Source organism: Girardinichthys multiradiatus, chromosome 5, assembly GCF_021462225.1.
Source record: "Girardinichthys multiradiatus isolate DD_20200921_A chromosome 5, DD_fGirMul_XY1, whole genome shotgun sequence".
In the NCBI taxonomy this organism is placed as follows: Eukaryota; Metazoa; Chordata; class Actinopteri; order Cyprinodontiformes; family Goodeidae; genus Girardinichthys; species Girardinichthys multiradiatus.
In genome coordinates this window covers 49,183,657-49,210,316 of record NC_061798.1, presented here as the reverse complement: position 1 = coordinate 49,210,316, position 26,660 = coordinate 49,183,657, and the positions used below count along the sequence as shown (strand labels likewise).

General features: G+C 41.1%; 1 protein-coding gene across 1 annotated transcript in view; it reads right to left on the bottom strand.

The window, feature by feature from the left end:
* Nucleotides 1–26,660, bottom strand: part of LOC124868197 (collagen alpha-1(XVII) chain-like) — a 44,832-nt gene that overhangs the window by 14,942 nt on the left and 3,230 nt on the right. Inside the window, exons 3-51 of the mRNA XM_047365131.1 lie at nt 25,283–25,747; nt 25,156–25,203; nt 24,997–25,050; nt 24,842–24,889; nt 24,581–24,721; nt 24,390–24,488; nt 22,859–22,930; nt 22,693–22,767; nt 22,531–22,575; nt 21,231–21,392; nt 20,987–21,067; nt 20,852–20,896; nt 20,619–20,741; nt 13,695–13,997; nt 13,565–13,615; nt 13,458–13,484; nt 13,354–13,380; nt 13,175–13,237; nt 13,000–13,104; nt 12,853–12,915; nt 12,729–12,764; nt 12,593–12,646; nt 12,368–12,439; nt 11,335–11,397; nt 11,174–11,245; nt 10,993–11,019; nt 10,881–10,916; nt 10,744–10,779; nt 10,527–10,643; nt 10,372–10,443; nt 10,189–10,257; nt 9,883–9,933; nt 9,680–9,742; nt 9,538–9,588; nt 9,389–9,415; nt 9,275–9,316; nt 9,147–9,173; nt 8,999–9,028; nt 5,252–5,353; nt 5,035–5,166; nt 4,859–4,936; nt 4,476–4,586; nt 4,329–4,394; nt 4,042–4,179; nt 3,699–3,851; nt 3,370–3,534; nt 1,757–1,894; nt 1,524–1,667; nt 1,356–1,436 (exon numbers count right to left, since the gene is read on the bottom strand). Of these exons, the coding sequence (XP_047221087.1) occupies nt 1,356–1,436; nt 1,524–1,667; nt 1,757–1,894; nt 3,370–3,534; nt 3,699–3,851; nt 4,042–4,179; nt 4,329–4,394; nt 4,476–4,586; nt 4,859–4,936; nt 5,035–5,166; nt 5,252–5,353; nt 8,999–9,028; nt 9,147–9,173; nt 9,275–9,316; nt 9,389–9,415; nt 9,538–9,588; nt 9,680–9,742; nt 9,883–9,933; nt 10,189–10,257; nt 10,372–10,443; nt 10,527–10,643; nt 10,744–10,779; nt 10,881–10,916; nt 10,993–11,019; nt 11,174–11,245; nt 11,335–11,397; nt 12,368–12,439; nt 12,593–12,646; nt 12,729–12,764; nt 12,853–12,915; nt 13,000–13,104; nt 13,175–13,237; nt 13,354–13,380; nt 13,458–13,484; nt 13,565–13,615; nt 13,695–13,997; nt 20,619–20,741; nt 20,852–20,896; nt 20,987–21,067; nt 21,231–21,392; nt 22,531–22,575; nt 22,693–22,767; nt 22,859–22,930; nt 24,390–24,488; nt 24,581–24,721; nt 24,842–24,889; nt 24,997–25,050; nt 25,156–25,203; nt 25,283–25,747 (4,350 nt within the window). The remainder of the gene's footprint in view (nt 1–1,355; nt 1,437–1,523; nt 1,668–1,756; nt 1,895–3,369; nt 3,535–3,698; nt 3,852–4,041; nt 4,180–4,328; nt 4,395–4,475; nt 4,587–4,858; nt 4,937–5,034; nt 5,167–5,251; nt 5,354–8,998; nt 9,029–9,146; nt 9,174–9,274; nt 9,317–9,388; nt 9,416–9,537; nt 9,589–9,679; nt 9,743–9,882; nt 9,934–10,188; nt 10,258–10,371; nt 10,444–10,526; nt 10,644–10,743; nt 10,780–10,880; nt 10,917–10,992; nt 11,020–11,173; nt 11,246–11,334; nt 11,398–12,367; nt 12,440–12,592; nt 12,647–12,728; nt 12,765–12,852; nt 12,916–12,999; nt 13,105–13,174; nt 13,238–13,353; nt 13,381–13,457; nt 13,485–13,564; nt 13,616–13,694; nt 13,998–20,618; nt 20,742–20,851; nt 20,897–20,986; nt 21,068–21,230; nt 21,393–22,530; nt 22,576–22,692; nt 22,768–22,858; nt 22,931–24,389; nt 24,489–24,580; nt 24,722–24,841; nt 24,890–24,996; nt 25,051–25,155; nt 25,204–25,282; nt 25,748–26,660) is intronic.

Sequence of the window (26,660 nt, the reverse complement as noted above, 5' to 3'; positions counted from 1 at the left end):
TGTCTGCCCTGCTTCTGTTCTGAATTTTTGCATGCTTGATTAGGTGAAGATTATTGAATCGGGAATAGCGAGGTGTATCAAGGCTGTTTATTTAATAAATATTCACGTAGATAAAGAGAAAGCGTTTGTGTTTTATTTTGAGCAAGAGTGATTTGTCTGTCAAAATAAGTTCCCCCACCTTCGGTGAAGCGGTTGATTAAACAGTGACATCTAGTAATAGTTATCAATTATTACTAAGAATTTACTAATTGTAATTATCAAAGGCCTTGAGCCATAATTACAACACCAGAGGTCATCTCTGAGTTCGATTTATAAGTAATGATTTTTGGTTAAGAAATAAAAAAAATTCAAATTATGATTTTTAATTATAATTATTGACAAATATTAATTAATCAATAATCATAATTCTTACAGAGGACTTCATGAGCTAATTACCTCTATTAGAAAGATTGGATTAGAACCAGCTCTTACCAGTAAACCCGCAAGAATTATTAATGTCATTTGATTTGCTTTTCTGTGTTTGATTTTCGGTATCATTATATTGTTTTTCCTCATGTACAGCGCTTTGAGTACCTTGTTGCTGAAAAGTGCTGTATAAATAAACTTGTCTTGACTTGACTTAATTCAGTTTATTTATATAGCGGCAATTCACAACACACGTTGTCTCAAGGCTCTTCACAAAGTCAGGTACATTCATTCCAATTAATCCTAATCATTGAACAGTGCAGTCAGATTCAGTTATTTATTCAAATTAGTTAAAAAGTTTTTCTATCTAAGGAAACCCAGCAGATTGCATCCAGTCAGAGACTTGTAGCATTCACTCCTACTGGATGAGCATGTAGAGACAGTGGACAGTCACTGGTGTTCACTTTGCAGCAATCCCTCATACTGAGCATGCATGTAGCGACAGTGGAGAGGAAAAATACACTGCACTGAGTCCCTGTTTGTCAAAGAATACAATTAAAAATTCTGCTTTTGTTCTATAAAGCAAAATAAGGCCAGAATACACTTCTGAATGCTGGTCAAGAATGTACCATGTAGACCCCTCAGGTCTTCAGAGACCTGTTTACTCAGTATTCCCAGAACCAGACTTAAAAAAGAGGAGGCAGCACTTAGCTTCTATGCTCCTCTGATCTGGAACAAACGTCCTGAAACTGTTGGTTCCTTTATGTCAGGACTGAAAAAAGTTTTATTTACAGAAGCTTTTGATCAAAGAAAAAGACTAATGAACTGTTTGAAACATTTGTTCCTTTTATGCCTTTGTTGTCTTTATTTAATTTTATTTTGGACATTCCTTTCATGATCCTTTTGTATTAATGATGCTATATAAATTAACCTGCCTTGCTGTGCCTTACCTTTTGCTCCTGTTAGTCCTGGAAGTCCTGGGTCCCCTTTTGGTCCTGGTCTCCCAGGTGGTCCCACAATCACTCCATGGGCTTTGAAGGATAAAAAAAAGTTATTCAACACAGTCGGACATTTATGGCCAATTTATTTGACAATTCTTTCCTAAAGTTATTTGTTACTTTTGAGATAGTCCATTATGTCAACAACGTTTGTGTGGGAACCAAGCAGTCGTATCTCTCCTGGTGGACCTGGAGGTCCAGGTGGTCCCGGGGGCCCGTAAACGACATTTCCGTTCTGGTTCTGTTCAATGCCATGATTAAGATCTGCAAAATAAGAGACGAGGAAGTCTTAGGAGTTCTTTGGTCTGTGTTTTTACTAGAGTTTGATCTTTTTGTTTTCTGTAGTTTCCCACTTTGAATTATTTCCATTAGATTTGTGGTGTTTCCAGGGGAACCAAACCAGGTGGGACCTGGAGGCCCAGGTGGTCCTGGAGGGCCTTGGAAGATTCTGCTATTGTGGTCCTTTATGATGTCATCCAGTACACCATGAGCTGCAAATGATAAAAAGATCTACGTGATGCTAGTGAACACATTTTAACTACTAGTTAAATTATATTTATGAATAAATATGCAACAGTAAGAGTTCCCTTTTTTTTTGTTTGTGAAAACAACCCCTGGTGGATAAAACAGAATACGAATGGATAAAATATACAAAACAATTCAAAAAAACATTTGATTTCAACTGAATGAATTTTGGTGTATTTTACAAATCAGAGCAACACAGCAACTGTAACTGTAGCTGCAGCCATCGAGATGACTGGCAGCTGAAGAACTGGATCACAAAGGTAACAGATCTATGAGAGAGATCCATATAACCCCTCTTCAGTAACTCTCTCCAGTTTATTATGGAGATGTTCCCAGGGAAGGTGGGGTATAGTCCCTCAAACGTTTTCTGGGTTTGCCCTTGGCATTCCAAGGGAAGGAGGCCCAGAAACATCAACCCAGCTATTTTAATGTGGGCAGATGAATAAACTTCCTACCCTATGGAGGAAACTCATTCCTATAGCTTGTATCCAGGTTCTTTATAATTTACAACCAGAGTTAAGACTTTTAACTCAAATGGATCAATAAATCAAGAGCGTTTCCGTTTGCCTCATCCCCTTCTTTACCATGATGATCTAGAGGCTCAAGTCTTGCTCCATCAGTCCATCTCGTGCTCTATCCCGTCATCCCTCTCAAACAAGACATCAAGATAACTGAAGTTTTCCATGTGAGGCAGGATTTCATTTCCACACTGAAGGAAACATTCCACCTTTTCTGGTTGAGAACTTTTGCCTCAGACTCAGAGGAGGAGATTATTTCCTGTGGCTCTTTACACCTAGCTGGGAATCACGCAAGTGCATGCTGATGAATTTTGGCCTGAAGATACCAGCAAAAACCAAAATCATCTGTAAAAAAACAGCCTTGAGATCCTGGCCATGAACACTACTAAACAGGTTGGAGACATGCATTGAGGTTGCCTTTCAGATGATGATGTGGACACAGTCTGCCTTTGGTTTTACAGATGCTGAAATGTCAATAAAAAACACCTCAACATCCAAAAATCCCACCTGCTGCTTATAAAACCTCAGTAAGATAAGTCCTCAAAACACAAGATGAGTGGACAATCAAACTACCGTGACCTCCTGAGCAACTCTTTGAGGGGAGAAATATTGTTAGTTGTTCCACAATCTAAGTACAAGATACACTGCTACTCCTAAAGTCTAGAAACCATTAGGATCCTCCATTCAGAAACCTTGGGGTAAACTTTCCCAGATAGCCTGAGAAGGCTGATGTGTAATGTTTCGCCTATTCACCCTCTAATGGGTTTGATCAGATATGAAAAAATGGTTCAAACTGGAATCTAACCATAAAACAGTTAAATTAAGTCACATTTGAGGTTTTTCACAAAATATGGAGATACAGAAATTCAAAACTAGAGAAATTTCACTTGGAAATCCTCATCATGAATATTTATGCAACTTACCTTTGATGTAATCAGTTACTCTTTCAGCCATGATGGAGTAGTCAAGAGAGTTTGGGCTCCACTCAATGCCACCGTCCAAACCTGGCTCTCCCTTTTGTCCGGGGAGTCCAGGTGGGCCTGGTGGACCAGAAAATCTGAACATGGGTCGACTCAGACCATCACCACCTGAAAAAAACAAGACTTCCTTCCAGTCTACTTTTCCCACCAACAAGTTGTTTTATGTTACATTGTGTGTCTTGACCACCGGATCATCCCCGACTCTTGAACATGACCTGGCTCAGGTCCAGAACTCTGTTATGTTCTTTTAAAATAAGTATAAATATATTTACCTTCAAACTCAGCCCTGACATAATCTTGTCTTTCGGGCTTCAGGTTCTCTGTGTTTTTATGGTCTGTAAAGGAAACAATTTGCCCAATTGGACCAGGAGGGCCCTCTTCTCCAGGCGGCCCTGGAGGGCCTGGAGGTCCTCTGAGGGAAACACCTGTAGAGAGGCAGCAGAAAGGAAGGCAAAGGCTAAGTATCGTTTTCCACAATTATAGGGTGGGGCCCTTTTTGAATATCTGCAAGCCTCTATGAACTTAAGCAACGTTGTAAAGAAGAATGGAGCAAAACACTTCTACTATTCACTCTGCTTTGCCATATTAACAGATACAATTTCTCTCTGAACTCACTCTGCAGGTAGTCACGGATATCGGATCTAACATAGCTCCCAAATCCTGGTGCTCCAGGGGGTCCAGGCGGACCTTGTGGCCCAGGAATACCAGGTGCACCAGGAGGTCCTGGAGGTCCGATAAGAGACTGAAACCCAGCTAGATGGACAAGAAAGATCAAAATCTATTAGTTTCACAACTGTGCAGAATTGTATTAATCCAGGCACGGATGCCAGTGCAATGACATAAAATAGATGTTCTTCTTGGATATTACAGTGCCTACACTACTGGATGAGTAAACGTCTTACTTGCTAACAGATTTCCAGGAGGACCAGGAGGTCCTGGAACTCCTGGGGCACCCAAAGCCCCTCTCTCTAGTGACAGACATAACCTACAATCAGGCATAACTGAAGATGTTTCTTGCATTGAACATAAATCATAAATTTAACACTCACGATTCAAGAGGCTGTAGACACGTTCAGCCACCTCTTGAGGGTTAAATGTGGAGCCACCAGGAGGTCCTGGTGGCCCAGGTGGGCCTGTAAGGTATGCCCTCACATCATCTCCTGGAAACAAAATATTAGCCATCAAAAATATATGAAGAAATTATCTTTCAAACATGAGATAATATTTTATAATGAATTGCTACCAGCTGGCCTTTAACTGTTGCCGATTTTGACATGATGTTCAAGCACAAATGAATATGGATATTATTGGCACAGTTATCTTTTAATGCAACAAAGTCAAACCTTTAAAGATTCATGCTTTCTTAACAAACCAGATTTTTGAAGGTCAGCATTAGTATGAACATTTGGGATTTTATTTTGATGACGCTTACGTTGCAATAGGTTGATGATGTCATTGACAGAAACAGATCCAGGTGGACCAGGAGGACCAGGTGCCCCTGGGCCTGAACCTGCGTGAACAAACATCATAAGACAAATATCAAATGTGTGAGAAAAAGAGCTGTATTTTACAGAACTGTACGAGAAACTTTTAACATCATGATCATACTCTGGATATAGGAGATAACTCGACTGGCAACATTGTCCACCAGGGCATCGTCTGAGAAACCAGGAGAGCCTGGTTCTCCCGGAGGTCCAGGAGGACCAGGCGGCCCAGCCAAGTACTGTCTGATGCTGTCACCTGCGGGTCACAGCAGAAAACCTTCCTTAGCTCACATGTCTTTGTTTTATAAACCAAAAGCATCAGAAATCATTGAAAGGCTTACTTTGAAGGTAGTCAGCAATGTAATGGCCCACACTGGGTGACTCACTTCCCGGTGGACCTGGTGGACCTGGTGGTCCAGGGGGTCCTAGAATATATGTGCTTCCTGAAAAAGCAAAATTAATTCACTAGGGATTCAGAATTTATTCAAACAAGCAGCAATAACACAGTTACTGCAGTTTCTCTAATCACCACTAGATGTCAACACGAAGAAAACGCCTAGAGGCAATTTCTGTAAAAGACTTTTTTATTCCTAGAGGAACTTTGAATAGAAGTACCGGAAAAGGATTGATTAAATAGTTGTATTGTATTTCATTATTGGTCTGTTTGTCAAAGCAACTAGGACACATAGAACAGGTGTATTCCTACAACCTGAGCCGGATCTACCATATGGGCAAACTGGGCAGGTGCCCAGGGGCCCTTGGGCAGGGAGGGGCCTTTTGTGCCAGCAGAATTTTTTCCCGACAGCATTAAAATAGCCCACACTGGGCTTGGCCCTCAATTTTTATAATCACAAACTCTTATGATTGCCTCTGTTATATGTCAGTTTTTTTACTTGACAGGTAGTGATTGGCACCAGGGGCAATGCCCTGTGATGATTGGCTAATGATAACTATGGGTGGGCATAGAGCAGGAGTTTATACCGTACTGGTCCAAGGTGAGATTTTCCCAAAACAAGTTGGAATTGCAACTGTGTATTTAATTTGCTAAATATCCAGCATCGCAGAGGGGCCCAACGAGCCCAGTAGAAAGACACGCTCTCTTACAAATGATGCACTGACCCGATGCCTTTACAATGGTGAAACCATTCCACGGGAATGGATTGCATATTCACCGTCCACCGGAGACATTTATTGCTTTGCTTGCAAAGTTTTATCAACAAACAGTAATGCATTTCTTGCCGGGTTTAGTGATTGGAAACACCCAGACAGAATAACGGAACACGAACAGAGTGGTGAGCACAGAAAATGCATGCTTTCACTTACACATTGCTGTAAACATCGGGGCACTCTGAATGCTTCTCTTGGTAAACAGATTGAAGCAGAAGGATCTATTGAGGCATGTGGTTGCTGTGATTAAATTTCAGAGTGAAAGTCTTCCTTTCCAGGGAGATAATGAACTTTTGGGATCTCCACACAATGGTAATTACCTCGAGCTGATAGCACAGTTTGATCCATTTTTAATGGAACATTTGCAGAAGTATGGTCAGAAGGGTCGTGGCCAGACTTCTTATCTGTGAGGAATTTATTAGTTTAAAGGGTGCAAAAACAAAGCAACCCTTTGCTACAGAACTACAGCGAGCTATGTATTTGGCTATTATAGTAGACTCTACACCTGACATGTCTCACATGGGGCAGCTAACTTTGTGTTCCGATTTGTGAGCGAGAAAGGAAAAGTGGTTGAGCGATTTATCGCATTTGAACCTATTTACCGTCACACTGGGTCAAGTCTGGGCGACTGTGTGATCAAGATGGTCATTGACTTGGGGCTGGATCTCTCCAACTGCCGTGGTCAGGCGTATGACAATGCATCAAACATGTCAGGGAAATATTGTGGGTATCAAGCTCAACTCAAGAAGAACAACCCCCTAATGCATTACATTCCGTGTGCGGCACATTCTTTGAATTGGGTCGGTGTGAACTGTGTTGAAAGTAGCTGTCAGGGAGCAAGTCAGTTTTTTTAACTTACTTCAAGCACTATATGGTTTTTGCCCTGCTTCCACCCACCGATTGAATAAGATGTTCACTGCCGACATCTCACTGACGCTAAAATCCCTCTCCTGTACAAGGTGGAGCTGCCGAGGAGACTCCACAAGAGTTCTTTGTGAAAATTATGCTAAAATAACAGGGGCCTTGAAGATGTTAGCCTCTGACAATGAAGAGCAACAGGACACAAGCTGTGATTAAGTATTTTTGAATTGAATTGAATTGAATTGTGACACTGCCGCATTGTGAAACAAGCTTGAGAAGTTGGGGACCACGCTTATGACTATATTTTGGGAAACTGTGCTGAACCAATTCAAGCTGACAGACAACAGCTTGCAAAAGAGAGAAATTGACTTAGTGACTGCTGTGTGCCTTTTGGAGTTGCTGCACACTTATGCTGCTGACTTTGAGACATCTGACTTTGAGACATCTGCCCGGGCTGTCACAGATGTTACATAGACCTACCAGTCGAGACCCACCGCGTGAGTAAAGAAAGAACCTTTGACGACGAGACCATGAACAATGAACTTGTTCTCACTGGAAGTAAAACGTTTTAAGTTGAGACATTTAATGTGATCATTGACAGTTTGCTGACAGGGCGGAACAAAGGGCTGGACACATACAAAGACATTAATGATCATTTTGGTGTCCTATTTGACCTGGACTGTGACGACACTGATCTCTGCAAACGGGCCAATGCTCCCTCATCTTCATATCCAACTGACTTGGATACTGCCTTTTCTGATGAACTTATTCAGTTTAGGTCTTTTGCCAGTACTGAGCAAGAGAAGACACCTGCAGGTTGTGCTGAGGAATAGACTCCAGATACTTCCCCAAAGTTTTTGTTGCTCTCGGGCTTTTTCTCACACTCCCAGTGTCCAACTGTGAGGGAGAGAGGACTTTTTCACAACTGAAACAAATAAAAAATGAACTCAGCACAACTATGGGTCAGAAGAGGCTTTCTGCACTGCCTTGAAGGTCATCGAGTCCGAGCTGATGAGGGAGCTGTACTTTGAGGATTGATTTGCAAATTTGCAAGGGAAAAGACAAGAAAAAAGAACTTCTAAAGGTAAGAGCCAAATATCCTTTCTGTAAATTGAGTAGGATAAAATAAGCTGTTGCAAAATATATTTTGCTTATTTGATATGCTGTTTGCATAACACGTATCCTTTCAGCTGGACTAGTCATTACACTTTTTACCAGCAGGTGTGTGAATTCACATGCCAGCTTGGTTAGAAGTTAAAATAATTAAGGTGGGCCTTAGCATTGTGTGCGTTTGTGTGTGTGAGAAGTCTGTCTGGCAAAGGTTCTATCAGGTGCCAGCAGTTTGTTGGGTATCAAAAACTTTGTCATCACCTGATTTGCAGGGTGTGGGAGTTAGGATTGGGAGGGGAGGGGGGCCTGTCAGCCTCAGTGCCCAGGGGCCACTGGCATTACTAATCTGGCCTTGCTTACAGCACCTACAGTAATGTAGACTAGTCATTTAAAGATTGTACATCAAAGGTATGGAAGTTATTTACTCTTGAATTTAAAGGAAACACAGCAACACTTTTGAGAATTGACTAAATCTAACCTCAAGCATACAAAGAGACTGGAGTTTTGGTATTTCACTGGTCTTGAACAAACAAGTGTGGTAACGAAAAGGCAAAACAGCATAACTGGATAACTTGGGTTTGTAAAGCTGCACCTGAATAAAGCACAACACTTCTGGAGCAATGTCCTTTGGAAAGATACATTAATGTGTAAAACCTGATGTGTGTCTTTGCCACACTCTTTGTCCTGATATGTAAAACCCTAGAATTATACCAACCATTTTACGTTACATGTTAAACACATACATGGATGAGACTTTTAAGTCCAACTATCTAAACTTCATCCTCAGACATCAAAGTATTCCATTATCAAGTTATGAGGACCACATGTAATATGTTTAGGTCCTGCTTTGTTACAGAACAAATATCTTGCAATATGTTTCATGAAATCCTCAGTAGTCCACATCCTGAGATTAACTGTGTTAATATATTTGATATAAAATATCTTTTTACCAGGTTCACCACCTGCGATTCCTGGGTCACCTGCAAAACAAACATAATAATATGAATAGTGTATACTTATCATTCCTCAGCAACAGAAAATCTGACTCTGAAACAGTCCAAAATTACGTGCATCATGGCCTGAAGACAATCACATTACCTGGAGGTCCTGGAGGTCCAGGGAATCCTGGGATAGAAATCATCAATTCAAAATCAAACACTGCAGGATCATTACTCAATCTGATAATATGCAATCTAGATACAATTGTCTATAGTTTGACCACTTACCAACACCTGGCTCCCCTGGAAGACCAGGTTGACCCGGTTCACCTGAAATAAAAAAAGTTGCATTTAGTAACAGACTATGAAAAACCTTTTCAAACAATTTGGATATTTTCTGACCTTGAAATCCTTGTGCTCCTTGATTCCCTAAAAGCAAATCAATTTGTGAGATTATCAAATCAAGGGAGAAGATATGTTTGCTAAGTAGTTTTGTAAATTGTGCTACAAACATGTCCGAGGCAAAGAAACATTAAATTTATTTAGCCTACCAGGTGGACCCTGTGGGCCTGGAGGTCCTGGTGGTCCAGCAAAGAACGTTTCTGAGGCACAATGAGGAAAACTGCATCAAATGCCATGCAAAGACAAAACCTCAGTGTTAACTTTAAGGACATTAAGATTTATTTTGCTAACCTGATGTTGGCAGGAAGCTGCCAGGTTGTCCTTTCTCTCCTCGAGGTCCAGGAGTTCCAACACCTGAATCAACATGACGTGGTAACAGATCAGTTTCATGTATGACAGAAAATCTATACGCGCATCCCATTAGACACAGAGCTCTCTATATGCTGATGACACATTCTTCTTTCAAATGTTGATTAAGCTGGACTGTTATTCACCTGGATCTCCAGGAGGACCTCTGCGTCCTGGAGGACCCTGCTTACCCTCACCTGAAAAAACAGTGACAGCATCATTAGTTTGCTTTGGGTTCATTTAATTCCAAAGATCTCTCCTACCGGGAAGTAGTGGGTTCAAAAGTCAGTCTTTAAGAGCCAGTATCCTGCATGTGGCTCAGCACACCTGAATACAATGAATGCTTCATTACCAGACACTTTATTCAGGTGGCAGTTGAAGTAGGGACATGTCTGAAACATACAGTATGCTGGTTCTTAAAGAGGAATTAGACACCCCTGCTGTGAACATACCAGGAGGACCCTGAGGACCAGGTTCACCTCGGGACCCTGGAGTTCCTGTTGGTCCAGGAAGTCCTGTCCCTAAAACAAGTTTGTTGTAGTTTAAAAGATTAATATCAAAAACATTTATTAGTGTCTGACGCTGTTTTTTTTTGTTGTTGATTCTGCTGAGAGTTCCCAGCAGAATACTGTTACCTGGCTCTCCTCGTTGACCTTGGTCCCCCTTATCACCCTTTTCTCCCTTATCCCCTCGCTCTCCCTTAGCACCTAAATAATTACAAAAAGTGCTTTTCTCAATGCTGTTTTCACATGTCTAACATGTGTAACTCTAGTCAGCAGACTTGACTTACCTGGTTGGCCTGGGACACCAGCAGGACCAATAGGACCAGACAAACCAGGGGTTCCAGCAGGACCTGGAGGTCCGGCCGGTCCTGGAAGTCCAGGGATGGCCACAGTATCAGAATTTACTGTAGATGATAGAGACAGAACGAAAGTGTATTAAATACACACAGTAAGTCACTGTGGTTTTCTCAACAATGCTGGTCGAAGACGTGTGGCTCTTCTTACTTGGGCCAATGACTTTACCAGGTGATCCTGGTTCACCTGAAGAAGAGAACAATCTTAGGTTTCATGATAAAACTTCCAACCACTTTTTAATTGTGTGCTTCCAGGGGTTTTTCTTTTATCACACAAGAAAGGTATACCTTTACCGCCAGACTGGCCTGGAACTCCTGCGACACCTGCATCAGAAACATACACTGAATATACAAAATCACATCAGTCTGGATTACAACAGGAAATTTGTATGTTGTGTACCTGGGGGTCCTTGGACACCAGGAGGGCCTGGAGAGGAAACAGTTTAGGAATAATCAATAAATGTAAATTTTTTTAGTTCAGTAAGATTAAAACATCTTATCTAAGCCTTTTCATACAGTATCTGATAAATTACTTCTGGCTGAGTATATAGAGGTAGAAGCACTGGAGAATGTTTTTGTACCTTGGGGACCGACATCGCCAGGAAGACCTGGTGAACCTCTAGCACCAGGAAGTCCCATGGAACCCAATTCACCTGCAGTTAAAGTACAGAAGTCAATGATGCATATTTAATCAGATGTTCTGCAGTGCTTCTATGATAAGGTCTTCCATCTCTCTACTCACCGGAACTTCCTTTAGATCCCTTTGGTCCAGATGGGCCATGAGGTCCAGGAGTTCCTGGTTCACCTTTAAAAAACACACTTATTATAATCTATTAAAACTTTGCTTTAGAGCTGAACAGCAGCTAACATGACACAATATTTGGAGTCACCAATCATAAACTCATTGTTACCATTAAAACTTACCATTGCTAGTTGCCTAGATCTCCCCAGATCTCTTGGGCCCCCCGCAAAGTCAAACGTCTTCATTCTGCTTCTCCCTTTAGAAGCCTCAGCTGCAGATTATCCGCCTTCATCTCACACTACCCCTCACCCCAACTCTCTAGTACCCTCTTTAAAGAATCCATGAACCTTCTTTTCCTCCCTGCCAGCTTCATATGTTAAGTTCACCTTGCATCCTCATGCAGCGATCCAAACAACCCCTCTCTCCTAGACCCCGTCTGCACTCTCTTCTTCAACTTTATGGTGGACTCCCTGTAGGATTGGATGGTTGACAACAGGTAGTTATTTCCCTCTGGTACCCAAATTGGTCCACCTGTTTCCATTCATTGAAACATGTTTTGTAATTAGATTTTTCTACCCTCCAAAACATACCTCCCCCTCACAAGACTCTCCTCCTCCTTCTCCCTACTCTAATTACAGATAGAAATGCTGTCTCCTGACATCATAGTTGATGAGAATTCCCACCAGAGTTCATCACTCAGAGCTGACCCCTGATGTAAATCACATCTCTACCTGGAACCGCCTGCCACGTCTACCTCACACCTCACCAACGTCTCACTGCCCTTCTACACTTCTGCCAGATGTTTCTCTTGCAGCCTTGACCTCCGTCTACAGTTCTGGCACTCTCTCAAATAGTATTCTCCAAAAACAACATTACGTCAGAATCACTACCCCATATTCAGAATAACCATACATTTCCAGAAATGTTCAAACAACAACATATCATATAAAAGTCTCAGAGCCCAGATATTTATGTGTTATCTGTTACTTGACAAAGAGAGGCATACTGAATCAGAACTGAAATGAATACATACCTGCTGGTCCACGTGGTCCTCTTTCTCCATTATCTCCTTTAATTCCTGGAACACCTTGTGATCCACGGTCACCTACATCACAAACAGCAGATGAAGAACACATAATTAATTATTATTCTATGTTGGCTATTTAATAACTGTTCCGCACGAGCTACTAGAACAACCTAATCCTAGTTGTAGCATCCAGTTGATCTGAAAGTACAAACTGGAATAAAGTTCCTGTACCTTTGGCTCCAAAAGGTCCAGCTTCACCTTGGAATCCCTTTGGACCAGGTACACCTGTTTATAGTAATATGTAACATAAATTATTGTCAGTCACCTCCCCTGAAACATAAAAAGTTAATTGAAACCAACGTTTTACCCGGAACTCCAGGGACACCCTGCTCTCCAGCAGCACCTTGGACATACATGAAAGTATTATTTGGGTGAAGTTATTTTATTTCGACTGGTTTAACATATATTTCCAACATAAATCCTGTCATCACCTTTTGGACCATCAGGTCCTGGAGCACCAGCAGGACCAGGACGACCTGGTTCACCCTGAGATCCTGTAGAGTCATAATCAAAATCAACACTTTCTGCCCTTCCAGCACCTTCTCAGTTTGTTTTAAATAAATGTGTTCCTGTGCAACCTTTATCTCCTTTTTCTCTTAAACCAGGTGGTCCAGATTCTCCTCGGGGACCCATTGGTCCCTCCCGTCCCCTCTGACCCGGTGGTCCTTCTGGACCTGGTTCACCTGGGCAGAAACAAGGAGACTTTCAGCTCTTTCCTAACCTTCCTAACAGAATATTTTAAGTTCCCATTACCTGGATTTCCTTTCGGCCCCCTTGGTCCATCTAGTCCTGAATGTCCATTCTGTCCAGGAGGACCTTGGAAAAAAAAAAGATTAGATAGGCCGAGTTTGGACAAAATTTGGACAAAACTGGACAAATCCATGTTTCGTCCTTCGTAGACAAAACAAAGATCAGTTTGCCAAGATTCTTACCTGGCAGGCCAGGAAAGCCGCTGTCGCCTAAAAAAAAAGAGAGATTATTATTTCCAATGTTTAGGTTTATCAGCTGCCAGACATTTTGTGGAGTATTTCCTCACCTTTTTGTCCAAATGCTCCTGGATCACCTGTACAGAGGAAGTTATGATTATGAAGATGTGGATTAAACATAAATAAAAAAATTGCTGTAAGGTTAGTAAAGTAATACCTTTAGGTCCTGGTTCTCCCTTCTCTCCTTTTAGAGAATAAGCCAGGGTTTCTGCAAAACAAGAAGCCCTTTAACTCAGAAATTCTGGGTTTTTGTTTGAGTATCTAATCATGGTGCCTTGTTCCCACACCTCTCACAGCACTTGAATGTAGTTCAGCCCTGACCAGCTGCTGCACAGTTTTCTGCATGGCGGCACTGTCTGGTTCCAGTCTGCTTCCTGCGCCTCCCAATACACTGGTACCCCCAAAGTTGATTGAATTGTCAGAACGGCTGAGGGTGGTGTCAGAAGAGGTTCTTTCGATGTATGCCGAGTCCAGCGGGTCAACGATGTTGATGCCAGAGGAGGATGACTGGCGGCTGGATCTGGCTGACGCACTGCCGGTGATGGCTTCCAGAGCATCAACACGGTTCTTAAGGCGTCTCACCTCCTCACCTATAAACAAACATTTAAAGACAACATATTAAGTGTCCCACCAGAGACAAAAACACACTGGACCATTGTTACACAGCTTTAAAGGACTCATATCATGCTGTTACCAGGGCTGCTCTGGGTTTTTCGGATCATTATCTAATCCACCTCATCCCAACCCGCAGACAGAGACTAAGAGCTTCCAAACCCACGGTTCACACTGTTAAGAAGTGGACTGAGGAATCAAAGCAGATGCTACAGGCCTGCTTTGAATGCACAGACTGGACTGTTTTTGAAACTTCAGCCACTGACTTAAACCAACTAACTGATGTGGTGACGTCATACATCAGTTTCTGTGAGGACATGTGTGTGCAGACCAAGACTGAATGGCTTCTACTGCAGACATGACAGGAAGCCGTTCACACTTCAAACCATCTCCTCCACATCCCTTTCAGGAACAAGTTCTTCCCACAAAGCTTCCAACCCCCTACCTTCAGATCCTCTGCCTGCACTAAAGATCTCCGAGGAAGATATAAATAGGCTCTTTCAGCGCATGAAAACAAAGAAAGCTGGAGGACCTGATAACGTCTCCCCATCATGGCTGAAAGCCTGTGCACATCAACTCGCCCCGATCTTCACAAAGATCTTCAAAAAATCACTGGAGACAGGTGAGGTCCCCTCCTGCTTCAAATAATCCACCATCATCCCGGTGCCCAAGAAACCCACCATCCTAGGATTAAATGACTACAGGCCTGTGGCCCTGACGTCTGTGGTCATGAAATCCTTTGAGCGGCTGCTGTTGAAGCACCTGAAAGACATCACAGGCCCCCTGCTGGACCCCTTGCAGTTTGCTTACCGAGCAAACAGGTCGGCAAATGATGCTGTCAGCTTAGGTCTACACTTCATCCTGCAACACCTCGACCGTCCAGGGACCTACGCCAGGATCCTGTTTGTAAACTTCAGCTCGGCCTTCAACACCATCATACCAGACATCCTCCACCAGAAGCTCCCCCAGCTCAACGTCTCAGCCTCCACCTGTCAGTGGATCAACAGCTTCCTGACGGACCGACAGCAGCAGGTGAGACTGGGGAGCATCTTCTCCCGATCCAAATCAATAAGTACTGGTGCCCCCCAGGGGTGTGTTCTATCCCCACTCCTTTTCTCTCTGTACACAAATGACTGCACCTCATCGGACTCGTCCGTGAAACTCCTTAAGTTTGCAGACGACACCACTGTCATTGGACTGATCCAGGACGGTGATGAGTCTGCATACAGACAGCAGGTGGATCGGCTGGTACACTGGTGCGGTCAGAACTACCTTGAACTCAACCCACTCAAGACTGTGGAAATGGTGGTGGACCTTCGGAGAACACCCCCATAAACCCCCATCACCATTCTCAACAACACCGTGTCAGCTGTGTACCACTTCAGGTTCTTAGGAACCACCATCTCTGAGGACCTGAGATGGTCTTCACACATAAACACTGTTCAAAAGAAGGCCCAGCAGAGACTGTACTTCCTGAGGCAACTCAAGAAGTTCAACCTTCCACAGGAGCTGCTGGTCATCTTCTCCGCTGCTATCATTCAGTCTGTCCTGTCTTCATCCATCTCAGTGTGGTTTGGATCATCCACAAAACAGGACAGGTCCAGACTGCAACGAATAATCAGGACTGCAGAGAGAATAATCAGAGCTGACCTTCCCTCCATCCAGGACTTATACAGGTCTAGGGTCAGAAAAAGAGCTGCTAAAATCTTTGCAGACCCCACACACCCTGCACATAAACTGTTTACCTTCAGGCCGCCGCTACAGAGCACTGTTTACTAAAACCAGCCGCCACAGAGACAGTTTCTTCCCCCAGGCTGTTTTTTAAATGTTTATGACTATTTACATACGTAGATTCTCACTGAAGGCATTAAAACTGTAAATGAACACATAGGGAATTATACAGCAAACAAAAAATTGTAAAAGAACTTTACTAATATTTTCTATTTTAGATTCCTTGAAGTAGCCGCCCTTTGCTGTGTTGCCTGAAATATTAACCTTGGCCAGATCACATAACAAGATGACGTAGTTCACAGCACAGACCTGAATTTTGGGGAATGTAATTAAAATAAGGCAGATAAAGCCGTAAACAAAATCCTGCGGCTTCTTCGAACAAGACAAACGGCGAAGAAGAAAGAAGGTGAGAAACGCTACAGAGAACAAAGAATGGCTGAGAAAAATGGGCTCGAACAATTGGAGCAGTTTGCCAATATGAAGGTTTAAATTAGATTTACTGAATGAAAGTTTGAAAAGTTTGAAAAAGGAAACGCGTGGAATGGTTAACCAAGTGGCAAACGCAGAACAACGAATCAGCAATCTTGAAGACAATAAAGATGCACACTCCAAAACAATTCGGGAGCTTGACAAAGTAGTGCAGCAGCTGTGAAGTAAAGTAACTTGCCTGGTGTCACACAGCAGAAGGAAAAGTCAAGTGTTTCTGGGAGTAAAGGGGTGTGTGCTTGAGTCTGCAGATGCAAACAAAGAAATGTCGATGATTCTGAGATACATATTGGACGTAGATGAATAAGCCCAAGTACCAGAAGTGAAGTGGCAATATCAAGTGAAGAGTCCGTGATCAGGAATAGAAGAATCGCCAAGGTTACTTATTGTTCCTATGCTGAAATGGGGGGTTCAACAGATTATTTTTAAAGCAGCAAGATAAAAGTTAGGAATGAAGTGGCATGGGAGGCCGTTTCTTTCAAGACCTCCCTGCAGACATCCAACAACAGCGCACAGCTTACTCAGAACTGAAGAAAACGCTTCGCAGAGCAAAAGTACGGTTTGGCCTGATATATCCACCCAGACTCATGGTTACATTGGTCATAGAGCAATACATATATGAAACCCCTGAAAATCCGTAGCAAGACCTGTCAAAGCGAGTCCCATCAGCGTTTGGATAAAGATAATGTAGTTTTTCTTACAAGTCAGATAAGTAAAATGGCTAATAAAAGGTAGGCTTATTATGAGCTAAATGAATGTATTATGTTCCCCTTGTATGAAGGATGGTCAATATGATTTAAATATTTATGATTTAGTAAGTTGAGAAAGGTCCAGGAGAGCTATGGTGGGGCACCTATTCTTGGAACATTGATAGAGGACCGAGGACAGGTCCCCATATTAAGTGTCTTTTATTCCCTAATGGTGAATATTTTATCTTTGAAACTAAAACCAAAGTGGGTAAATCAAGTTTTTGCTGCTTATGGTAATTGTGCCTGAAGAGGTGTTAGTATATTAATTTATAAAAATATATTATTTAATCCATTGGAGGTCATCTCTAACAAGGAAGGGACATACATAGTTGTATTAGGACTTCGTTAAAAATGATGAGTGGATATTGGCCAATATATATAGCCCTAATACTGAGCTAGCAACATTTATGACAAAACAACGTGTAATATTATCAAGGTTCTCAAATATTCCACTTATAATTGGAGGAGATTTCAACCTACTAGCTCGGCCCACTATTGATCGGTCTAAACAACCATTGCCATCAGATGGTGCACTTGCATCAGCCTTTGATGAATTTTGAACAATAATCGGTACAACTGACATTTGGAGATGTACAAACACACTAGAATATACTTTCTACTCTAAAGTCCATAACTCTTACTCAAGGATAAATCATTTATTAATATCCAATCAGATAGTTGAAAATGTGGTTAATTCTGAAATACATAATATACTTATTTCAGATCATGCCCCCATATCTGATTGTTTCTACCCCCTTTTTGAAGTGAACCATACAATTCAATAAAGTGGAGAATAATGGAATAGTTTCATTTAAATTTCCATTCAATAACCTCAATCCAAATAATTTGGGAAGCATTTAGGGCCACATGTAGGGGATGGATAATGAGTTATACAACTACTAAAAAGGGAGGAAAATGAGGAAAGATATATATATATTACAAGACAAACCTAATAAACGTGAGAAAAGACACATGAAGGAACCAGATAATCAAGCATTAAGGGATTCCTTGCTGTTATGCAGAGCACAATTAACGATAAATATTGCACAAAGAAATAGCATTTGCATTATTTAAACTAAGAAGGATATATTTTAAATCTGGAGATAAGGCAGGTAAAGGTCTATGAGAATTAAACAAATTGAATCTAAACACCAAATGTTAAAGATATATCATAACAATGGACAGTCAATGAAGGACCAAAAACAAATAAATCTATGCTTTAAAAACTACTATGAGAAATTATAAGAATCTGAAGGGAACCCTGACATAAATGTTTTACATGTTTTAGTAAAATATACTTACCTTGGATTAAAGCAGCAGATAGTGATCCTTTAAAAATATATTACAGATAAAGAGATTAACAGCCATAAAGTCACTCTCTACCGGTAAAGCACCAGGGGAAGATGGCCTTAGTGTTGAGTTCTATAAAATATTTCAGAATGAATTAATACCTGTTATGGTAATGTCATACAACAATATAATGATGAAACAAAGGATGCCTTACAGTATGAGAACAGCTATAATCACTACTATACCAAAGCCTGGCAAAGATGCTATGCAATGAGTAATCATAGGCCCCTTAACTTGCTTAACAATAAATATTAGCAAAAATATTAGCAATACAATTAGAAAAAGTGGGTCCTTCTTTGGTTCATTTTGAACAAGCAGGATTTTTAAAGGGGCGTCATGTCACAAATAATATGAGACAACTATTCCAAGTGATTTATAAAGCCGCCTCTTTGAAAATTCATTCAATCATATTATCGTTGGATGCATAAAAAAACATTCGATAGGGTAGAATGGCCACATCTGTTTTACACGTTACAAAGATATGGCTTTGGTCCAGTTTGCATGCAGTGGATTAGAGCACTCTATTATAAACCATTAGCCTCAGTTAAAATACATGGAATTATGTCTTCACCTTGAGAGCTAACAAGATCTACTAGACAAGGCTGTCCCGTTTCCCCTATAATCTTTGCATTCCATTGGAACACAAAGAAAAACACCTCTGGCCGTCTCTCAATCAACCTCTGGGAAGTTCTTTGAACAACCATTCCAGGTGACCACCTCTTGAAGCTCATGGAGAAAACGGAAAAAGAGCAAAGCAGCAATCAGAGCATAAAGGTGGCTGTTTTGAAGAATCTAAAACATAAAAATAGTTAGATTTTTTTCAAACTTTTTTCTTACTAAATAATTTTATGTGTGTTCATTCATAGTTTTGTTGCCTTTGGTGAGAATCTACATTTTAAGAAGTCATGAAAGTAAAGAGACCCATTGGGCGAGAAAGTGTATCTAAAACTTTTGACCGGTAGTTACTCCACTTACTCCCGATCATGTCAAGAAAACTCATAGGCATTCCCGTCAGCCGTGGGATGTCAATTTAATTTCCCCAGGGAGTCTTAGGTCTGCCCTGAGACCTCCCCCTAACCAAGTCCAAAACTCCTCCTGTTCAAGGCTTCCTCACCAGAAGCTCTAAACCTCTTCAATTGGCTTATTTCTGAGCACAGAATCAGTGACAGTAGACTGAGCTTCTGCTGAGCGGCAGACCTCCCTTCTTCATTCCAAAGGGGGAGTCCTCCCACCTTTCCGAGGAAGCTCAATTTATGACCGCAAGTTAGGGCTGAAACACAGACTAACTGGTACAGTGTCCACATCACTGCAGACACGGTCAATCTGCCTGCTGGTCTCCAGTTCAGGTGAAGCTAAGTCCCTCCTTTTGGCAATACTTTCTGACCAACCTGAAGATTGCAATCTAGACATTTCCAACCCTTTTCTTCACTGAATAACCAACCATCTTGTTGTGGTGAAGGGGTTTGATTGTCTCAAGGAACTCAAATGAAAAGTTGTCAAGGACCGGAATGCCTTCTTATAGTCTCTCGAAGATGAGAGGTCACACTAAGTGCAATTCAACAACCCCCTTAGATCCCTTAAAGATGAAGGGATCAATTAACCTTGCTCAGATTTGAAAGACCAGGGCCTCATCCTGGAGTCAGGCCTGGGAGAGAATCTAGTTCTGCATCTGTCTCTTCGCAGTGGAACACACCTGAGACACCTCTCTAGGAAGGTCCAGACCACCTTAACTGACTCCTTTGGATGCAGAGAAGCAGCAACTGTACTCAGAGCTCCACCTTAATATCTAAGCTCCATTAATTCCACATCACTGCAGACAATCTACATATTTATCTCTAGCTTTATTCCACCCCAAACTCTGAAAGGCAGCTCATTCCCAACATAAATTCCACAATAAATCCACTGTCAACTCTTTCCCTATGTGAAATATAATCTTTTTATCCTTGAAGGGATTTGAGTGCATCAAGGTCCATAAAAGCTCTGTTGAATTTTTCCCATTAGGGTGGAACTGACTAAATGTGATTCTATAAGACGTTAGATGATTTCAAGGTCGTCTGTGCAGACTTTAAATACCAATCCTTATTCTTTATCCAGGCTTTAGGACAGAGGCAGATCAACTAAAACCAGTTGATCAGGCGTTTACCATAGGAACCCTCACCAGGAGGTTCTACAAGGGTTTGGTGCAGTAAGGCCTGAATGAGCGCTAATGGCAGAGCCCTTGGTGGTCAGATCCATCCCACCTCAAAATCAATTTGTCTTTATACAAAGAATTTCTTCTCTTACCCAAAGCGATGAGTCCAAAGAGGAGCCCCAGGAGCAGCAGCAAGCTGAGCACAAGGCCCAACAGCCACTTCCACCAGCTGCAACAGGAGCAGAAGCCAAAACCTGACTCATCTTTACGGATCTCTGGGAAACAAACAGGAAGGTGTGAGTTTACCAGCATGGTTCTGAAAAACTGAAGAGCTAATCAGTCAAACAAAACAACATTATGTGCATAATAGCTCAATAAATGGTACCTGCATAGGTTGATTTGTCTTTTGTGCCAGATTTCAGGGTTGAAGCTATGGTAATAACATTTAAAATAAATGTTAAATTATTATTTCACAAAACAATTAAAGGTGACCACTCTAAAAATTAAAAGACTTGTTTACATTTGGCATCAGCTCCTTCCTCCACTGTGCTGGATGAAAGTTTTTGTTTTTCCCTCTTCAGGGAGTCCTCAGAAAAAGTTCCTACAAGACCAATGTCATCATATTTGTGATTAGACTCAACTCGATGAACATCAAAACCCTTCCAACAATCATTCAAAAAAACGCAAATGAAATTATTTGCAGAAACATCTCTACATTTAGTTTTGATGAATTTGAATTTTATAGTTTCTGGATTAAGTGAAACCTGTGTAAGCGGCAGGTGAAGTGGACACAAACTGCTTCCAATTGTCTTTGGCCATGACAAGCCGCTCAGTCTCCTTTTTGACGGGAGCGTTTTCCTTCTCTATTAGCACAAAGTTGAGGTCTTTCCCTGAGGCCTCATAACTGGTGGGACTGCTGGGTCTCACTGTGAAATACAAGGCAAGTTAGGTCAACAGCAACCTTCATACTCAAAGAAATTCAAAGTACTTTACAGGAATATAAAGGAATAAAGAGAATTACATTATATTAAAAGATTAATTGAGACATTTATGCATCACACAAAAGAAAGAAATAAAATGAAAATCTGAAACACGTAAGTAGGTAGAAAGTGGTTCTGGTCTTGGGAACACAGAGTGAGCAGGACTTGGCCAACAACTCTGAAATGTATCAACAGTTTTTAGATTTTAAAATCTATTTGTTTACGAACATGGGGGCAAACCATTGATGTAAGGACCAGTGTGATATGACTCATTTTCTTGGTGTTGGTCAAGACTTTGGCAGCAGCATGAGCTGTAGCTGCCTGATTGATTTCAACAGAGGTCTGTATCATCACAATCCTGTAAGCTAATGAAAATCAACATGTGTAGCAACTTTCCTGTGTCCTGACCCAACTTGAAAATACTTTTATTCTGGCTATGTTGCTGAACTGATAGAAGGCAGATCTGAAGTTGGGAACACCTAAGTCTTTCTATGTTGTGACCTTTAACCACACTGAGTCTAATTAAAAGCTCAGTTTTAACCATGCATTTTAGTAATGGACTGTAGTCATGTGATGACACAGAAATGTAAAATGTATTTGCTGAGAGATGTAGCAGTACTCATAATCCAAACTAGGGGTAGCAGATAGATATAGAATTAAAGTGGTTTGGGAATGGAGCCCTGAGGAACCCTACATGTGATCTTTATTTAGTCAGATTTATAACTTCTTGTAATTTGCTGTTTTAATGTTTGTGATGGTTCTAAAGATGATCCAAGCTTTTTCTGATAACTTTTAAACTGGTTTTCATCAATAGTTAACCAGATTTTCCAAGGGATCATCATAGTTTTTCTGTGGAATTTTTAATATTCTACAGCATATCTGGGCATGGTGAGCTATTTTTCTTCAATGACCTGAGAAAAATGGTCAATTGGTGACCAAACTTTAAAAGATCTAAAACCCGGCGTCTTACGGTTTACAAGAAAACCTGAATGCTTGGAAAGAAAATCGTTTTTGGCTGAATACTGTTTAAATTATGTTCTGTTTAAAAAATGTTACATCATGAGAACATTTTCTGCCTCCTCACCTGTGGGTGCACTTATTCCAGAGAGATTTTTCTGCACACCATAAACTGCAAACAGACCAAAACACGTCTTTATATCACTAGTACTAGTTTTATAGGTGAACAGATTGCATATTAACTGCATGAACAGCGAAAATGGTGAGGTTTGTGGGATATCCGGTTTACCTATCTGTGAGCTGGCCCCAGTGGGTGACAGGATTGCTGGGCCGGTCAGGTTATTCTGCACACCGTATACAGGCACTGGGACAGAGAAGACAACATCCAGTGAAAATGTGAAGATAATGATGATAGAACATCTCTGTGGGCTTTAAAATGAGAGGCTGAGGCTAACCGGAGCTGCTGACAGACTGTCCAGCATTCACAGAGGGAGAGCTGAGAGTCAGGTTGTTCTGGACTCCGGCACCTGGCAGAACACAACAGACCCATTTATCCGTCTGTCACAGATGGCAACGATGGAAAACCAAACCTTCAAAGATCTGAATTTGTTCTTTTCAGTTAAACCATTATTTTACACTTTGAGAAAATGTTTCAGTGTTTCTGTAATTTCACTGTGAATCCTGTTGAGCATTTAAATGCAGTCAATAATTGTTTTGTATGTTTGTGTAGTTCTCTTAAATAAAACAGTGAATCGGGGTCAGGTTTGTTTTCTAAGTGTCTCTATAACTTTCAAATCTTGTATAGTTTTCTTTACCAATTCAAAAACGTTTTTAAATCTAGTTTATGTTTGTGAAAAAGTTTATTTTATTCCAATAAAAATGTGTCCCGGTTAGTTAGTCATGTCTCTTGTCATTTTAAACCAACACTTAATCTTGTTTATTATACAAACATTTTGAATCCTGTTTACATAAACTTTACAAAATAGAGTTCATGTTTGTTCAGTTAAAATGATCAGTTACATCTTGTTTTATTTTATTTGCCAGTTAGTTAATTACTCTGTCATCTGTGTCACAATAAACCAGTCTTCAGAAAAAGGTGGAACCAAACTCATCGGATTCTGTTTTCTAATAAACAAAATTGTTACTGCTGTTGTTAAAGACCATTGCCAATATTGTTCCAACAAAGTACCTTATAAGTTCTGGAAAGCTCAAAATTCCAAATTTGTACTTTTTAGGTTCCAACACAGTTCCCTATCAGTAGTTTGTACATTTCAGTAAAACAAGCTCTAGAAAACATCGTTAAAATGTTAAAAATACCTTATAATTACCAGGAAAGCACCGCATAAGTATCATACAAGTTCTGAGAATGTAACTTAACAAATTACCTGCAGCTGCCCTATACGTTTGGAAAGGTAACCTTTAACCTCCAGTGAAGCACCCAATAAGTTCTCAGTAAGAAAAAGTACTGTTTCATTTTTAGGAAGTACAGTGTAGGTAACCTAAAGGTTAAAGACCATTACATTCTGAATCATAGGAAATTACCCTGTAAGAATCAAGAACGAATTTATGTTGTAAGTTTGAGTAAATCACTCTGCATAATAATCTTCTTAATGTCTTGCGTTATTTTTTTGTTTTTGTCGCTTTTAATGTTCTTGTCCTTTTCTTTAAAACTATCTCATTGTGGTGTACGGTAGCTCAGCGTGAGCACCCCCAATTTCCCTGTACCCCCCAGTACAAAGACAAGAAAGACTATTCTATTACTAGTAAAGTATCCTGATACTCTGTATGTCAGAGGAGAAAACTGATTTCCATGAATTTATTCCTGAGTAATCAAAAACAACCTTGAAGGTACCCTGCAAGTATTGAGAAAGTACAGGGTTTATAACGTCTGTTTTCTGGGCTAAACAAACATTTTGTATCTTGTTTGGTTTCCTTACAAAAAACAAACTTGAAAGTGAACATATTTCTGAGTGTTTTCTGACCGACCTGACTGGTAAAGATGGGAGGTAGCGGTAAAGTTGTTGGGGTTTCTGTTGTAACCATATCCATTGCTCATATCCCCTGACCAAGCACTGCCATACTGGTCTGTAACAGAACACAAAAACATGGTGAATAGACAAAAAAACCTCTCAATGCTTAACACAGATACATGTTTATCTTCAGCTGACTGATTGGACCTGTGGAGCTCTCAGATGTGACTTTAGTTTCCACGCTGGCCTTCTTGGGAATGGGCAGTGTGTTATTGGGTGACTGAGTGGGACTGGTGCTGGTGGAGCAGTTTCCCCTCAGTAAGCGCTTCACGTCATCCAACTCCGTCCCTGCAAGGAAAAAAACACCAGACCCACCTCCATGACTGTGCTTTAAATCTGATCAACTGAACAGCTAAAGCTTGGATGTTTAGAGGTTTACATGTGAGAAACCAAATCGTTGGTACTCACATCTTGCTGGAGGTGAAGCACTTTGAAGCCTGGCTCTGATCTCACTCTCTAAAAACAAATCAAACTAGTTATTTCTTTGTTACTTAAGGTTGATAGTTTAGAAATTACTTTAACATTGTGGGAATTAAGTCCAAGTTAAAATGTCATTAGTGCACCTCTGCTTTGAGTTCTCCCTCTAGTGGCTGTAGAGGAGGTTGCATTTGAAGTCCCTGCAAAATAAAATATCAATATGATAAAATCAGAATTCACAACTTAAATCAGTTATACTTCACATTAATCCCATAATTTAACTAAAAAAATTACATTCAACATACCATACTCCTTCCTTCTGTACTCTAGAGAAGAATCTGTGCTTGAGCTTTCTGAAACACAAGAAAAAACTATGAAAACGTGCACTACAGTTTGCACTGCAAACAGCAGCACATCTGATTTGTGACTAACCATCAAAGACCTCTGACAGAGCAGCTGCCATGGTGGTTATACTCTTCCTCTCTTTTGGAAGAGGAGAGTAACCAATGGCAGATGATGATGGCCCCTTCTTCCCTTCCCTGGACTCTCCTGAGGAGTAGCTGGTCTTGGTCACTGTGGAAACTGTCACAGCACCAATACCCCCTTCTGTTTTTCCTTCTCTGCCACCACTTCCAAAACTGTAGGACATGCTGGAGGATCCTCCTCCTCCTCCAACCACTTTAGACCTCTCTCCTTTCCCTGAGGCCGCAGCAGCCACTGATGCCACAAACCCTCCACCTGGTGACAGGACAGAGGAAGCTCCTACTTTGGTCACGCTGATGCTCCCAGAGTCCTCACTGGTTCCAGATCTACTGCAATGGGAGCTGCTGGATGTGATCAAAACTGAGCTGCTGGCACCCTTTGAGCCTCCTGTTGCAACTCTTCCACCTGACCCACCTGAATTGAGAGAAAAAGCATGGAAAGGAGAGAAAAAAGCAAGACGACTTTTTTTTCATTTTATTCATCAGTTCTACCCAGTCACTTTTCAAGTACAATTCCTGGAGGGGGCATTGGGTGGAAAAGATCAGATTGCTAAAATAGTTTTTGTCATTTGGGAACATTCCAAAACCGCATGTCTTAACATGCTTTATTACTGTAAACCTGCACATCCCTCCACTCTGATAACAGAACAATTTATTACATGCACATATTTCTGCTGCTGGTGCTGCCCTGCTGCCCATCTCTTGAAAGATGGATTAATCACTTTCACCTCTTGCCTGAATGTTTAATGGAAAGCCTGATGGCACTGATAAATATTTCTTTGTTGTAGCGTTGGGATTTTAGCATATATCTGCCTTTTCATAGTTTTTCAACCCAAACGTTGAATCCACCTCTTTTTACCTACCTATAAACAATCTTTTAATCCCACAAAGTAAGAAAGTGAAAGAACATGAAGAAGTTTTCCAATTGAAGTTGTAACTTGATTTTGGGATTAAGATCCAAATTACTATCAGCAACACAAAACTAAGAACAATGTATTCTATGCAAAACCTAAAAGGAACATGGTCCCAAACTGATTTTTTTTTTCAATACCGTGAATGCAACTGACTTCATAAGATACAAAGCACAAGATGGGCTAAAAAACTGTCAAAGCAATTATTAATATGCTTCAAATGAGCAACAGCTACATTGGATTTTGTGTCCAAAAACATGACTGTTTTGTTAACTGATCTCTCAATTGCCCTTAGGTTTGAATGGGTGTTAGCATGGTTGTTCATCCTGTGTGTTTCTGCGATGGACTGGCGACCTGTCCAGGGTGTACCCCACCTCTCGCCCGTAGACCGCTGGAGATAAGCACCAGCTCCCCGCG